We start from the raw sequence: 16,383 nt of genomic DNA on the forward strand, positions 1-16,383 counted from the left end.
TATTGTACAGTGCATCTATTTGTAACATGGATGCTAACACTATAATATAACATGTTTGTACATATACACAATGACTATGTTAATGTCAGTTCTATGTGAATGACTACTAATTATATAATTGATTACAAGATAAATAGTGAAATTAATTGAGAATTAATTTCTTACCTACTAAATGACCAAACAGACGATCATAATGCTCCAAAATACAAGTCACGAGGACTCTGTTTTCCTCCTCGTTAAATTCTACACTCCTTTTTTTGGCAATAGTATTCTCCTGTCCAGATCCAACCACTGACGTTTCCTGCTGACAACTCTCTCCGTCTTTCAATTCAAGAGAGGGCTGGAGAATTGCACTCTCACCTCCAGCAGCCACACCACCACCACCAGTCACCCCACCACCAGGCACCCTACCACCACAGCAGTGACACCACCATCACTCACAAGCCTACTCCCACTCCTCCCTTCCATACCTCTAACACTCACAAACAAAATGACACACTCAAACACTTTCAAACTAACAAGACAAATTTTTTTTTATTTAACCCAAGACAACACTATCACAATTCAATCCAATCCAAATATAACAACAATCTCAAATCCTCACAAATACTAGCTCTGTCTGCCTCTCACTCACTACTCCAAACACAGAGAAAGATTAACCATAATACACAATTTAAATAGGACGCTCAACTAATTGAAGATCTTGCGAGTCGCGCACAATGCAAAACAAAAAAAAATACCGCCATTTACATGCAACGCCATTTCCTCTTGTTCCCGCTGATGCGGATCACTCCACTGACTAATCACCATGTTTACAAAAGTTGCTCTCACAGGGATTCGGGCCTTTCTGCATACCGTGAAATCCAAACGCCAAAAAATGGTGAATCAAAACAAGCAGCAGATTTTTTTCCCGGAGCTTTCTGCATAGACCCCTTAGTCGTGTGGGGCTGGCAGCAAGCATACGCGTTCTCGTGGATGGCATATATTCATCGGCTTTGCTGGACACCGGGTCCCAAGTGACCATTGTGTACCGGCCTTTCTATGACAAACATCTTAAACACCTGCCCTTGCAGTCGGCGGACAAGATGAAGTTGTGGGGACTCAGCAATGAGGACTACCCCATCGACAGCGTGGTGAAGGTTCGGCTGGAAATACCACAGCTGAATACTGGCAAGACTCACACCATGGATGTGGAGGCTCTGATATGCCCCAAGAACACCCAAGCTCCACGATCATATTGGGAACCAACACGGATGTGGTGATCATCCGAGCGTACCTGCAAGAGGTCGACGAACTACCCCTCTCTGCCCTACAAATTCATCTTGCACTAAGTGAAGAGTGCTGCAAAATATCGGCACAAGATGGATATGGGTACCTGTTTAATCATACCCAAGGATTGACCGAGATTCCACCATGGGAAGTGAGGATCATGTACGCAGTGTGCTACTATCCGGGCTGAGACGACGACGATCATCTCTTCTCTCTAGAGAGTACGGCAGAGGAAGACGCCAACCGCAGCTACAAGCTTGTTCCCGAAGTACGAGAATGGAAGTCCTCACTACTGGGGAATATCAAGGTGTTTATCCAAAACATCTCTCCTTACACCATGCCCATTGACCAAGGACAACGGTTAGGTAGGATATATCCAGTTACCCCCGTCGAGACGATGGCCACTCAAGTGAACACTGCTGCAGTGCAAGATCAACCAGATGGGCTGGCATTTGACTTCGGGAAATCAACCCTGTCCGTCTAGTGGAGGGATCAGCTAACGGCCAAATTGGAAGAAAGCCGGGACGTGTTCTCCAACAGCGAAATGATCTGGGTATAAGGTGTTAAAAGTGCTGGTCTCCCGTGACACTTACCAACTGCCCTTGGCACAGAATCGACTTGATGCCCGACCCCGATTCTGCGCTCGACTATTTCCAATCCGAGTTCTTAAAACTCTGTGATACCCATGCCCCACTACGCAGAATAAGAGTACGGGGCCCACCTTCCGTGGGTTACATCTTAATTGATTGGGTTACCTAGATTACTGATCCAGGCTGTAAAGGGTTAACTGCTTGGTGGTGTGTGTGTGTGTGTATGTTTATGGTAATTTCCATCACCATTTTCTGGAGTGTTTAGGGTGAAATAGCATCTAGTGTTGGCATTTTCACAGAGGTGACAGCATCTTTAATTAAGTGTGTTACTCCTCATTGTTTCTCTACATTTTTATATTTTTCATGCATTGTATTGAGCACGAGTGAAAATCCCAGCGCCAAGGAAGACACTATTTGCAAAGACTGTTTCTATGGGATTTGGATAATCCCAGAGGACTCACGGCTGCCGGACTTTACGATGTAAGTGGATACTCTTTAAACTTTTTTCTTGATATATTACTTGATTTTATGTTTATGTTACATTAGATTGTTTGCAAACATTTTGTATATTTGATTTGTGGTATAGCGCTATAGTTGTGTAATTGCCAGCTTGTATCTTTCAAAACTAAAGTGAATATATATTATATATATTATTATCTATAATATATAATATATATTATCTCTAACTGTGCATGCTATGTATTGTATATCATGTATACCCTGTTCACTTAGGTAACTGTATTTGTAACCATGTATTATTTGTCATCTTAACTCTATGCCCAGAACATACTTGAAAACGAAAGGTAACGCTCAATGTATTACTTCCTGGTAAAATATTTTATAAATAAATAAATATTGCTCTATTTAACCTTTTACTACAACTCCTCCTATTGCTCCATATACCTGCACACTATACCACCTCTCATTGCTTCATATAACCTCTCCCTATAACTATTGCTCCATACAACCCCTCCTATTGTTCAATTTAACCTTTTACTATAACTCCTCCTATTGCTCCATGTAACCGCTCCCTAAATCTCCTCCAATCGCTCTATATATTGAGAGAGGCATATTGGTGGTAGCTCAGAGCCACACAGTAGACCAGCCTTCCCCAGGTTTGGCAGTGTCTGAATACAAACACAACCCCAAATGTATTCCCTAAAAACACCTAAAAAGCGGCAGAATCCTAAATAATTCTTGTTTTCGGAATTGCCCGCTGTTTCCGGGAGAATCTGTGGCTGCTATTTTCCCTCCAAGAATCCTCTGGTTTTCTTTCCCTCCCTGTTTATTGGCTCAAGTGAGAGCAGTGACATTATCAGACTGGTATAAAAAGTGTAACGCATCTACCCCCCCCCCCCCCCGGTCGCAGATCGGACCCCTAGGGTGTACGGTGGTCTGGCTACATATGTCTGGGTGGTGCATACCTGCTGGCAACAGGAGGGCCTGAGTCTCCTGCGATGGGATGGGGGACAACAGGGACAGGTTTCTGGGGTTCTTGCCTTCATTCCTTAGTGGTGATACAGCGCCTCCATCTCTGGCAAGCCCTATCAGGGTAGGGTGAAATCCTTCCAGAGAACCCCTCGATGGGGCGAGAGATTTCAGTCTCACGCAAGTCTTTTATAAAAGTAGCAACAGTTCCTTTATTGTACACAGCAGCAGCACAGCAGTAGTCATCAGGTACAGCAGGTTCTCTCTCTCCAGACTGTACCTCTTCAGGATGGGCTGTCTGGGACTCTCACTGATCCCTGCCACCACCCCAAGTCACAGGCACTCAGGGTGGGGCCAGCTCTTCCCTCAACCCCTACGCAGGGTGAGGGGCCTTGGTCCACCACAGTTCTATAAGCTCTACTCAGGGCCTGCCTGAGCTCCTCCAATGTAACACACTAATCCTGTACAACTCATTACTCAGAACTGACACACACTAAATTGACTGTGCACTGCCCTTTATGACTTTGGCAGGCCCCTCCCCTATGTCTCTTGCCTTAGACACAGAGTCAGGTGGCCTACCTCCACCACTCAGGGCAGGGCTTGAAGCGGGGGAAACCAATGATAACTACGGGCAGCCTGCCCTTAGCAGGGCTTACACCAGTAGGAGGATAGACGTATAGCCCATTTTCTTACCAGGGCTACAAAAGCAAAAGCGTCATCTACTCTGACTCAGGCCCTCATTCTCTCCCGTCTCGATTACTGCAACCTCCTGCTGTCCGGCCTTCCTGCCTCTCACCTGTCTCCCCTACAATCTATCCTACACGCTGCTGCCAGAATCACTCTATGTTTTCCTAAATCTGTCTCCGCGTCTCCCCTCCTGAAATCCCTCTCCTGGCTTCCGATCAAATCCCGTAACACACACTCAATTTTCCTCCGCACTTTTAAAGCTTTACACTCTTCTGCCCCTCCTTACATTACAGCCCTAATTTCTCGTTATGCACCTTCCCGACTCTTGCGTTTTTCTCAAGGATGTCTTCTTTCTACCCCCTTTGTATCTAAAGCCCTCTCCCGCCTTAAACCTCTCACTGACTGCCCCGCACCTCTGGAATGCCCTTCCCCTCAATACCCGACTAGCACCCTCTCCATCCACCTTAAGACACATTTGCTTAAAGAAGCATATGAATAGCACTGTGGATAATCCTGGACACATGATACATAAAACTTGGCCCCCTGCAGATGCACTTACCAGAATTCTCTCCTACTGTCTCTATACGTTCCCCTACCTACCAATTAGACTGTAAGCTCCTCGGAGCAGGGACTCCTCTTCCTTAATGTTACTTTTATGTCTGAAGCACTTATTCCCATGACCTGTTATTTATATTATCTGTTATTTATATGATTACCACATGTATTACTACTGTGAAGCACTATGTACAGATATGGCGCTATATAAATAAAGACATACAATACAATACAATCTATTTCTTTCAGCAAAGTTGTTGCATATGGGATTTTAAGAGAGACTTTCTCCTAGTGCAAGCGACTGGAAATGGGGATGGAAAAGCAAGGAGGTGGAGGGAGGAACTTTTAATAGTCATAGGGTTGCACCAAAATGTGAATAATGGGTTAGCCTCGACGCAGTAAGATGAATGTAGTCAGTGTGTGTACAAAGATGGAGGTACCGGGTGTCCTGCTAATGGGTGTACCAAGATTGCAGTGCTGGTGTGAGTGTCAGTCTGTCCTACTAGTCGGTGTACCACAATGGCAGCACCAGAGTGAAAGACTACCATTGCGTATACCAAGATGGCAGTATGTCTAGTGTGAGTATAACAAGCCAGTCCTACCATTTGGTGTACCATGATGGCAGCAGCACCAGAGTGACAAAGACAGTCTATTACTGGGTTTATGAAGATGCAAAACTAGAGTGAAAATGGCAGACTTTCATTGGGTGTACAATGAGAGCAACATTAGGGTGAGTGACCGTTTGCTCCATCAGTGTGTGTATCATGATAGAGGTAAAGAAGGCAGTGACATCCTGCCTGTGAGTGGGTGCACCAAGAATGGGTGTACCAAGAAGTCTGGTACGCTTGAGCATGTAAGCTCCAGTCTAACAGAGGGTGTACCAAGATGGCGGACGCGCCTGCTTCCGGGTGGACTTCACTGAGGCGTCCAACCTGGAAACGTCAACTACGCACGTTCACACAGCAAGATCGGCGCGGCTTATTGGCTCCCGGCGGAAGGCCTGGTCGGATCAGCCATTCAGTGAGCCCCGTGCGCCCGGCTCCGAGATGGTGGAAACGAAGCCCTAGAACGGGTGAGGACACCCGGAAAGTCCCCGAGAAAAAGACAGACGGGACCTGCAGGATGTCCGAGAGCAGTCGGCAGTTTTGGAAGAGAAGCGCAAAACTACCGGGGAGGTGAAGGAGGACGGGAGTGGAGAAAAAGGGGTTGGGGGGGGGGGGTAGGTATAGGGAGTGGAGAAACGGGGTGGAGAAAAGGGGGGAGGTCAGGGAGTGGAGAAAAGGGGGGGGGGGTGTTAGGGAGTGGAGAAAAAGGGGGGGTAGGGAGTGGAGAAATGGGGGGAGGTGTGTGTGTGGAGAGTTGAATAAGGGGCGGTCAGGGGGTGGGGGAAAAGTGGGGCTGTAGAGTGGAGAAAGGGGGGGGCTGTAGAGTGGAGAAAGGGGGGGGCTGTAGAGTGGAGAAAGGTGAGGGGGCTGTAGAGTGGAGAAAGGGGGGAGGGGGCTGTAGAGTGGAGAAAGGGGGGGGGCGGCTGTAGAGTGGAGAAAGGGGGGGGGCGGAAGAGTGGAGAAAGGGGGGGGGCGGCTGTAGAGTGGAGAAAGGGGGGGTGCGGCTGTAGAGTGGAGAAAGGGGGGGGCGGCTATAGAGTGGAGAAAGGGAGGGGGCGGCTGTAGAGTGGAGAAAGGGGGGGTGCGGCTGTAGAGTGGAGAAAGGGGGGGTGCGGCTGTAGAGTGGAGAAAGGGGGGGGCGGCTATAGAGTGGAGAAAGGGAGGGGGCGGCTGTAGAGTGGTGAAAGGGAGGGGGCGGCTGTAGAGTGGAGAAAGGGAGGGAGTGGAGAAGGGGGGGAAAGGGATGGAGGGGAGTGGAGGTGGGGGGGGCTGTAGAGTGGAGAGAGGGGGGGCGTAGAGAGAGGAGGGGTGGAGGTGGGGGGAAAGGGGTGGAGGGGGTTGGGGGGAGTGGAGAAGGGGGGAAGGGGTTGGGGGGAGTGGAGAAGGGGGGAAAGGGGTGGGGGGGGGAGTAGAGAAGGGGGAAAAGGGGTTGGGGGGAGTGGAGAAGGCAGTTGGAGGAATGGGGGGAGGGAGAGTCGACAAATGACTGGGATAGAGGGAAATGGGATCCTGGTATCCAGGATCCAGGACAGGGAGGGGTTGAGATGGAGGGGGAGGAGAAAGGAGTGTTGTAGAGGGAAGGGGGAGATGGAGGGGGTGGGATAGATGGAGAGGAGAAACGAGGGGAGTGGAATATATTGAAGGTATACTGGAGGCAGATGGGGTAAGAAGAAACAAGGGGGTGGTATATACAGTTGGAGGTTAATAAAACAAAGAATTTAGCACAAACCTATGGGGTCTTAAAAAGGAAAGGACTAGCATCTATGAGGGGTTGAAACCTTAGAGGAGGTGGGAGGAGGCACAGTTTAGGTACAGGGTCCTTAATTCCTCTTTGTGGCAATCCCAGTATACAGCCGGTGTATGGAGCCCAGCACCCCCCTCTCGACCCCCGGCTCAATAAGAGGTACCTGACCATATCCTTTATACCAACAACTGCTCCCTATTACACCTCCTATTGCGCCATATAACCCCGTCCTGTTGCCCCCTTTATCCCCTATTGCTCCCTTTAACGCCTCCTATTGCTCCCTTTAAACCCTCCTATTGCTCCCTTTAACCCCTCCTATTGCTCCCTTTAACCCCTCCTATTGCCCCCTTTAACCCCCTATTGTTGTTGCAAGCCTCTCTTCTCAATTTCATTCTCCCATCTTATTTTTGGTTGTCATCCTGGCCTTTTGATATCCCTTGGTGTGACGGAGCGGCCTGTAGGCGAGGGCAGATAGACGCACAGACAGAGGGTTCAGCCTAACCGGATTGGTTTCTTAACCAAAAGACAACCAAACAATAGGGACCCTGTCCCTTTAAGGCCAAAATAAATGATAAAATAAAGACCTATTCCCTGTAGGGAAACTAACTCACTACTATAGCCTTCTCTAACGGGCTGTCAGCTAAGCTGGTTGTCAGCCCCAAAACATGTCATATTGTGTGCAAACAAAACAGTCTTTAGGCATAGTAGTATAGTTTTAGATCTTATCTGGAATGCTGCAGGGATTCCTTCACAGGGTCTCCGTGTCGCTCCTTCAGTCCTTCAGGAATGCCTGTTCTGGGGACAGGCTGCCCAGTCCGTGGTAATCTTTATCCTGGGTGTGATCCCAAGCTGGACCCCAAAGGCCTGCTTCCTTCAGTCCTAGGGTCCATAACAGCCAGGCTCTCTGCTGGCTGGGAGAAGTCTCTACCCTCCTGGGGGAAAACCTAGCTCCCTGTCTTTGGCCACTTCCTGCCTTTTATAGCTGCTCAATCAGGAGTTCATTGTCCACACCTCCCAGTTCAGGTATGAAATCTGACACCCGTGCAGTCTCCTGATGTTTGGAAAGGGAGTTAACCTCTTCACTCCCTTACATACCTCCCCCCACAGAGTGTAGCCCCGCGCACACTCGGCCATTTAAACGTGTGTGTCCCCCCTCGGGAAACAGAACGGCCTCACGGGGGAGTCTTTTGGACTCCTTTTCTTTTTTCTCAACTTCCAATCTGAGTCCACCTTCCGACCGGATACATGTGCTTGGTTCTCCTTGGTGAGACTTCTTTTCCCAAGCACCTTTTTATTCCAACCAGTCACTTTGTTTTTTCTCTTTGGTGCAATTACTGTGCTTTCTAGGCCCGCAGAACGGCATTTTGCCACCTCTTCTATATCACTAAATATACTCAACACAGGAGCAGTGAATTCTACATCCCTTTCCAGAGACCTTCCTATCTTTTCAGCTTCATCAGATAAGGATTCGTCTGCTTTTGATTCTGCACTCATACATTTGTTTGTTGCCTCCTGGGCAGCTGACGGTTTAGCTAGTACTTGTTCAGGCGGTTCAAACTTTGTAATCTCGTTTTGCAGTTGAGCAGTGTCCCCAGCTCTCACTGTACTCTTGTCTTCATGGGCATTACAGATACAGACGCTTGGGCAACCTTTTTCTCCAGCTTCACCTTTTTAGACTCCAACATTTTAACTGTGGGCCGAATTTTTTTTTCAGACTCTTTCTATCTCATCAGTACTGTAATCTCATTTCTCAGTCTTTCAAGCTCTTCCACATCTAGGCTTTTCTGCAAATTTATCCACGAGAGACCTCCGTTTCTTGAGTATATCCTGCAATTCTTTCGCCATTTTTTCCGTAGACTCCTTCTGTAACCCAAGTGTCTCTCTTAATTTTGTAATCTCTTTATCTTTGTCCTCAAGTGACTTCAGAGCATGTTCCATTTTATTATTGAAAAATTCAGCTTGATCCTGCAATTTTTCTGTTGGAGCCGCCACCTCTTTCCTGTGCTGGCTCGGAGTTTGCATCAATGCCTCCTTCATATTTTCCTGCTCTGCCAATTTCGTTGCTAGGGTCGGAGCAGCTTCAGTTTTCCACGCCTCCTCCTGGGTGTACTGACACTTGGGGATGGAGCAGCCTCTCTGCTTGTTCAGCTCTCGCTCCAGTTTCTGGACCACCTCGTGCTCCCTCTCATACAGAGTTACCTGGTCTCTAAGCTCCCCCAGCAATGCTCTGCTGATGCTCAGTGTGGCCTTCAGCTCCTCATGCTGCTTTGTGGGTACAAACTGGGTACTCAAGACGCTCCTGCACTTGTTGCTTCTCCTCAGCATCTGCATGTTTCTCCTTGGCCTCCTGCAGACTCGCGCACAGACCTTGCAGCTGGCTCTGCAGCTTCAGTTCTGCTTGTTTACGCTGCTCCAAGTTGACACGTTCTCCTTGCAGTACTATCTCTGTATTCTGCAGTGCTTGCTGCACTTCTAGCTTTTCCAGGGCTAATTGTTTCTTCACTTTTTCTGCTTGGTGAAGCTTCTCTTCTTCACTGACCTGGTTTGTCAACTTTGAAACCTTCTCTTGTAGGTTTTTCTTCTCTTTTACAGTCTTCAGAGTTTGCCCGACCTCTTCAAGGGCATAATCATATAAATTCAGACCTGCGGTGAGACGGTGAATCTCCTTCTCAGGGACTTCCAATTCCGCCTTTGCCTCTTCATCGTGGCTGCATTTGACCGCTCAAGGTTAGTCCTCATGTCCTGGAACTCGCTCTGCAAGTGACACTTTGTCTTCTCCAAAGTTACACACCTGGCAATTGCTGCGGACAGACCCCTCTGTAGCTCAGTCTTAGCTTCTTGCTCTTTAACCAACTGTTCGTGGAGGAGATCATAGTCATGCTTGGCACCTCGCAATGCATCTTTAACCTGGCTCAAGGATTCAAACTTTTTCTCATCTTTTTCCTTTGCGCCTTCATCACTGGATATTCCGCCATTCCCAGGAGAATTCCGCCAGTCCCTATAGGCTGCAGAACATATCGACTCCCTTTGGAATTATGATTTCCTGACGTCGCAGGCTTATCATTAATGGTTTCTGTACCTTCCGCTGTAAGTTGCGAACTTTTCTTTTTCCTCTTTTTGTTTTCTTTGTTTTGGTAGGCTCTGAGGGATGAGCAGTGCTGCGCTCACCTTCCTTGCTCAGAACTTCTGCGTTATCTCCTCTCCCACCACGCATTCCTTGAAGCGGGAGACAATCTTCCTCATATTTCCAGTACTCTTCATGCTCCAGGACATAAGGACATGCGTCTTCCGAGTGCCCTGGGTCCTCGCACTCCATACATAGTTGGGGCATCTTGCAGTTGTGCAGCCTAGACTACAGCAAAACAGCATTTAAAACTTTTCATTCACCTTTTCTTCCAGAATCAGTACCTCGTGAAGGTCACAGACTGTATTTGTTTTCCTGCTTCAGCGCCGATTCCCGTCAACTCTTTCATACTTTTCCTGCATATACTCCAATCACCTCTGGTAGTCCTATGCGGTGTGGCAGCCTTTATTTCCAGAATCAGTACCGCTCGTGGGTCACCATCTGTATTTGTTTTCCTGCTTCAGCGCAGATTCGCATCAACTCTTTCACACTTTTCCTGCATATACTCCAATCACAGCTGGCAGTCATATGCGATGTGGCAGACTTTTCTTCCAGAATCAGTACAGCTCGTGGGTCACTGTCTGTATTCACTGCTTCAGTGCAATTTTTTTTTCCAACACACTTGGTGGTGCAGACTTCACTCCAGAATCGGTACCTCTCGTGGGTCACCGTCTGTAGCCGTCTTGCTTCCAGAATCAGTACCGCTTGTAGGTCACAGTCTTTTGTGCAGCCTCGTTTTGTTGTTTCAGCCAGCACAGTGATCCTCAGCATGTGACTTTTCTGCCGACCTCTGGAGACGCTGCATCCCTCTTCTGACACCATATGTGACGGAGTGGCCTGTAGGCGAGGGCAGATAGACACACAGACAGGGTTCAGCTTAACCGGATTGGTTTATTAACCATAAGACAACCAAACAATAAGGACCCTGTCCCTTTAAGGCGAAAAGAAATAATAAAATAAAGACCTATTCCCTGTAGGGAAACTAACTCACTACTACAACCCTATGTAACGGACTGTCAGCTAAGCTGGTTGTCAGCCCCAAAATATGTCTCATTGTGTGCAAACAAAACAGTCTTTAGGCATAGTAGTAATAGTTTTAGATCTTATCTGGTATGTCGCAGGGATTCCTTCACAGGGTCTCTGTGTCGCTCCTTCAGTCCTTCAGGAATGCCTATTCTGGGGACAGGCTGCCCAGTCCGTGGTAATCTTTATTCTGGGTGTGATCCCCAGCTGGACCCCGCAGGCCTGCTTCCTTCAGTCCTAAGGTCCATAACAGCCAGGCTCTCTGCTGGCTGGGAGAAGTCTCTCTACCCTCTTGGGGAAAATCCTAGCTCCCTGTCTTTGGCAACTTCATGCCTTTTATAGCTGCTCAATCAGGAGTTCATTGTCCACACCTCCCAGTTCAGGTATGAAATCTGACACCTGTGCAGTCTCCTGATGTTTGGAAAGGTAGTTAACCTGTTCACTCCCTTACACTTGGATTGTAATTTATTCTTGCGATTTGTCTGGTCCACTGCAATCTTAATTTCTTCACCCTTGTGATATGTCAGAATTTGGTTTGGTTTCTAACACACTCATTCTTTTTCTTTTCCCTTCGGGTATTATCCAGCTTAAATCTCTTTATACTTCTTTGAATTGTCTGAAGTTTCTGAATTGTATTTGTATTTATGGTCCAAGTCTCACTTCCATATTTGAGTACAGGCAGGATACACTGGCCCAACTCTTTCCCAACCCCCCACCCCCCCACTTCTTGTGTGCACTCTTCTCCTCCGCTCCTCATGCGCCCTCCACCCCCGCTCCTCGTGCGCCCTCCTCCCCCGCTCCTCGTGCGCCCTCCTCCCCCGCTCCTCGTGCGCCCTCCTCCCCCGTTCCTCGTGCGCCCTCCTCCCCCGCTCCTCGTGCGCCCTCCTCCCCCGTTCCTCGTGCGCCCTCCTCCCCTGCTCCTCGTGCGCCCTCCTCCCCCGCTCCTCGTGCGCCCTCCTCCCCCGCTCCTCGTGCGCCCTCCTCTCTCGCTCCTCGCGTGAGGCTGGTATTCTGGCTTTGCCATTTGAAGCTTGGATATGTTTCCACCACACATTAGATAAGTTATGGTGGGTGAAAAAAGTGACAAAAAAACCTCTACCATATAGCATAATGCAAAGCACTGTATGCTAGGCGATAATGGTGAAAAGCTGGGTTGCAAACCTGTCTCAGACATGTGAATGTGCTCACAAGTGATATTTTCATTTGCTATATGCTTTACGGTGGAGGGTGTTCTGTCACTTTTTCCACCCACCATAACTTATTGTGTGTGTAAATATATATATATATATATATATATATATTAATTATATTTAAATCTGTCTATCCCCTGTCAGTTTCCTGGCTGATCGCTCCAGAGGGCCTCCACTTCACCTTAAGAGCAGAAAGACTTCCAGCTTCCATGAGTTTGCACGCAGCACAAGTGATGCATGGGACATTGAGGATGATGAGGGTGACGAGGCCCCGCGTCATCCCCCTTTCCAGTCTTTCAACTCCAGGGTGGCCCAAGTGACTGCTGCGCAAGTGCTGGAGAGTCACCTCAAACTGCGGGAGGAGGCCCCCTGCCTGGTCACAGTCACCAAGTCCGTCAGTGAGGACCAGCTGCACAGGGCCACAGCAGGTGGGGACGTCACTGTCATCTGAGCAGGTGCACAACAGGTCACTTTCTCATGCACAGGTGCACCACAGTTCATTGATATAACTTTCACAGCGTCCTGAACAGGAGACACACAGCACTCATCATTGATAGGCACAATAGTATTATGTAGAGCATTATGATTTGCTAATAATGTCTTACAAAGGTACGGACAGATGCTATTAGCCATTGGTCTGGTCTCTGACCCACTTTGTCACCCTGCATATAGAGGGTCAAAGTGTTTAAAGGATCAGACAAATGTAGGAACAAACTTGGCATAACGACAATGACATGTTTAATTCGTTTAAGGGTAAGATCTATGTAGGATCAAAGGGATTAGGCTTGAAATGTTGTAAAGATTCTTGTTGTAGCTATCCCTTATGTTCCATTTTGTAATTGGTACCAAAGCAGGATACTGTTATAGTCCGGTGACCCCATCCAGTGACACTAACCCCTGACCCCATCCAGTGACACTAACACCTGACCCCATCCAGTGACACTGCTATCCCTGCAATCATCAGATGAGCCTTCAGTGAGGAGTCCTCTCCAGAAGCAGCAGTCCCTTCCTCTGCGCCCCATCATCCCACTCGTGGCCAGGATCTCAGACCAGAACGCTTCTGGAGCCCCCCCAATGACGGTGAGGGAGAAGACCCGTCTTGAAAAGTTCAGACAGCTCCTCTCCTGCCCCAACACAGATCTGGGTGAGAACTGGGGCAAATGGGGGGCAGGGGGGAGGTGAGGGGTTTGCTGGCTAATGGGGGTAAGTGATGGACCATAGAACCTCTCTGTATTACCCTTGTATATGGTGTTCTAGGAAAGGTTCTGTATATCTCTGGTTCATAAGATTTGTGATGTGCTGGATCTTTCAGTCTTATGCCAGTGTGTGATGTGCAGGTTGTTTCTGGCTTATGATGGTGTGTGATGTGCTGGATCTCTCTCTGTATTATGTACCTGATAACGTAGTAATTGAGAGGTGTGTGTGTCGGGCAGAACATCATTAGTACTTGTGTGGTTTAGTGATAAGATGATGTGATTAGTTACCAGTGATGCCACACAATGTCCTCTTTCAGAAGAGCTGAGGAAGTGCAGCTGGCCAGGGGTCCCTCGGGAGGTGCGCCCCATCACCTGGAGACTTCTCTCGGTAAGACACTGGTTGCGAGCTCACGAGACATTAGTGGTATACTGAACCCACAAATTCTGATCCCCCTCCCCCTCTGCAGGGCTACCTCCCCGCCAATAAGGAACGACGCATGCTGACACTACAGCGCAAGCGTGAGGAGTATTTTGGCTTCATAGAACAGTATTACGACTCCCGTAATGAGGAGCATCATCAGGATACATATCGGCAGGTACCTGGTCTCATCTATAGCCCCGGGTTCCCTTTCTGTTGGCCGCATCTCTAGGAGGACACATGAAGGTGGTGATACAAAATTACACATCATTGGTCAGACCTCATGTTGGAGTTCATTGTCCAGTTCTAGAGGTCCCATCTTAAGGACATAGGAAACGCTGGTCAGAACTCAACTAGAGTATAGTAACCAGTTCTAGAAGCACATCTCCAGAAGAACGTAGAGACGTGGAGATACATTACACATAATTGGTCAGACCTCTTCTAGAATCCTGGATCCAGTTTTGGAGTTCACATATGAATCAAGACGGTGGTGATACCCCTTTAAAATCCAGATGAGTTCTGACCAATGATTTATAGTGTCCAGTTCTAGAAGTCACAACTCCAGAAGGACACGGTGGTGATGCATTACACACCATTGGTCAAATCTTATCTACAGTGTCCAGTTGTAGAGGTCACACATGTGGCAATACCACCTTTATAAACTGTTGGTCAGACCTCCTTGTCCAATCCTAGAGGTTGCAACTCCTGAAGCACAAAGGTAGGTGGTGATATATCACACATTATTGATCGTACCTAATCTAGAGTGTCCCATTCTACATGTCACATCTCCAAAAGGACAGTCTTAACTTTGGGGAAAATAGAAAGAGCTTGGTGGTCCTGATCTGTGTCATCGTCCCATTGGGGTTACCCTATTGTGTCTCTTACCTTTCAGATCCACATTGACATTCCAAGGACCAACCCCTTAATCCTACTATTCCAGCAACCACTAGTCCAGGAGGTGAGTGACGGGGACATCAGAACCTTCAAACACCCCATCAGAGGAGCAAAATGACCTAATGACAGTGACGTGTTTAATTTGTTAACAGGTCAGTCCAATGTTGGAGCAAAGTGACCCAATGACAGTGACATGTTTAATTGGTTAAGGGGTCAGCCCCACAACGGACCAATTTGACCTACTGTAATAGTGACATGTTTAGTGGGATAAAGGGTCAAACACATGTAGGAGCAAAGTGACCTACAGTCATTACAGTGACATGTTCAAGAGTGATGGAGCAAAGTGAGCTTAAGTTTATAATTTAATGATTAACTTCCTTAGTTCTATTAATTTAATAGAATAGTTTCAGTTTGAGTTAATTATGTTAATGTAATTATTAATTTAGTTAAATATATTTAATTTAAAGTGAATTGTGAAAGTTGGTCAATGATTCCAACCAGGGATCCCCCTCTTTATAGGCAAGGACATTACCACTAAGCCACTGCTTCTCCCATAGCCTTCTCCATCTCAGTAGAGTTAGCTCTGATGCTGTCTATATGCCTGTTCGCATCTCGGTGAAGATCCCTTGTGTTAGAAGCTTCCCAAATAAGATGAGCCCCATGGGGCCAGTGTAGAGGAGACTGTGACGTCCCCCTCCTCCTCTGGCAGATCTTCGAGAGGATCCTGTTTATTTGGGCGATCCGACACCCCGCAAGCGGATACGTGCAGGGGATTAATGACCTTGTGACTCCATTCTTCGTGGTATTCCTGACAGAGCACGTGGGTGAGGAGGGAGGGGCAAAGTAGTGTATCGTGCGTGTGTATATTCGCACAGAGAGAGAGAGACGTGTGGTGTGGGTGTGTTAATGTATGTATGTATATATATATGTCATGAACTTTAACATTTAACATGCTAACTAAGGCCTGTAGAGTCTGAGATGTAACTCTTGGGTTTTTTGCAATTTCTCTGAGCATTGCATGGTCTGACATTGGGGTGAATTTGCTGGGACGTCCACTCCTGGGAAGATTGGCAACTGTCTTGAATGTTTTCCACTTTTGAATAATCTTTCTCACTGTAGAATGATGGACTTTACATTGTTTGGAAATGGCCTTATAACCCTTCCCAGATTGATGGGCAGCAACAATTGCTTCTCTAAGATCATTGCTGATGTCTTTCCTCCTTGGCATTGTGTTAACACACACTTCAATGCTCCAGACCAGCAAACTGCTAAAACTTCGGCTTTTATAGAGGTGGTCACCTGTCTGCTACTTAGCATCTTAATTCCTATGGAAGCAGTAAGGGTGTACTTTGTTTTTCTCACACAGCTTCTCCATTTTGGCTTTATTTTTGTTAAATAAATCATGACACAGTGTAATATATCATGTGTTCTTTTTCATCTGAGGTTGTATTTACCTAATTACTTGTGAGCACATTCAGTGTGCTGCAGTGGAAGCACTGTATGCTAGGTGATAATGGTGAAATGCAGGGTTGCAGACCTGCCTAAGACATGTGAATGTGCTCACAAGTGATCTTTTTATTTGCTATATGCAATACGGTGGAGGTTTCTTGTTGCCTTTTTCACCCACCATAACTTAAAACGTGATGGTAAACCCTACTGT

The 16,383-nt window shown here is 47.4% G+C and overlaps 1 protein-coding gene across 3 annotated transcripts in view; it reads left to right on the forward strand.

The window, feature by feature from the left end:
* Positions 1–5,399: 5,399 nt before the first annotated feature.
* The window catches only part of TBC1D22B (TBC1 domain family member 22B), a 20,912-nt gene continuing 9,928 nt past the window's right edge, over positions 5,400–16,383 (forward strand). The window contains exons 1-8 of one of the 3 annotated variants that reach the window (XM_075614123.1): positions 5,400–5,704; positions 6,981–7,037; positions 12,360–12,643; positions 13,153–13,359; positions 13,729–13,799; positions 13,879–14,007; positions 14,722–14,787; positions 15,433–15,547. In XM_075614123.1, coding sequence (XP_075470238.1) covers positions 5,415–5,704; positions 6,981–7,037; positions 12,360–12,643; positions 13,153–13,359; positions 13,729–13,799; positions 13,879–14,007; positions 14,722–14,787; positions 15,433–15,547 — 1,219 coding nt within the window. In that variant the 5' untranslated portion in view covers positions 5,400–5,414. The remainder of the gene's footprint in view (positions 5,705–6,980; positions 7,038–12,359; positions 12,644–13,152; positions 13,360–13,728; positions 13,800–13,878; positions 14,008–14,721; positions 14,788–15,432; positions 15,548–16,383) is intronic. The other 2 variants (XM_075614124.1, XM_075614125.1) reach the window with 2 other exon arrangements.

Source organism: Ascaphus truei, chromosome 9 (assembly GCF_040206685.1).
Source record: "Ascaphus truei isolate aAscTru1 chromosome 9, aAscTru1.hap1, whole genome shotgun sequence".
Classification (NCBI taxonomy): domain Eukaryota; kingdom Metazoa; phylum Chordata; class Amphibia; order Anura; family Ascaphidae; genus Ascaphus; species Ascaphus truei.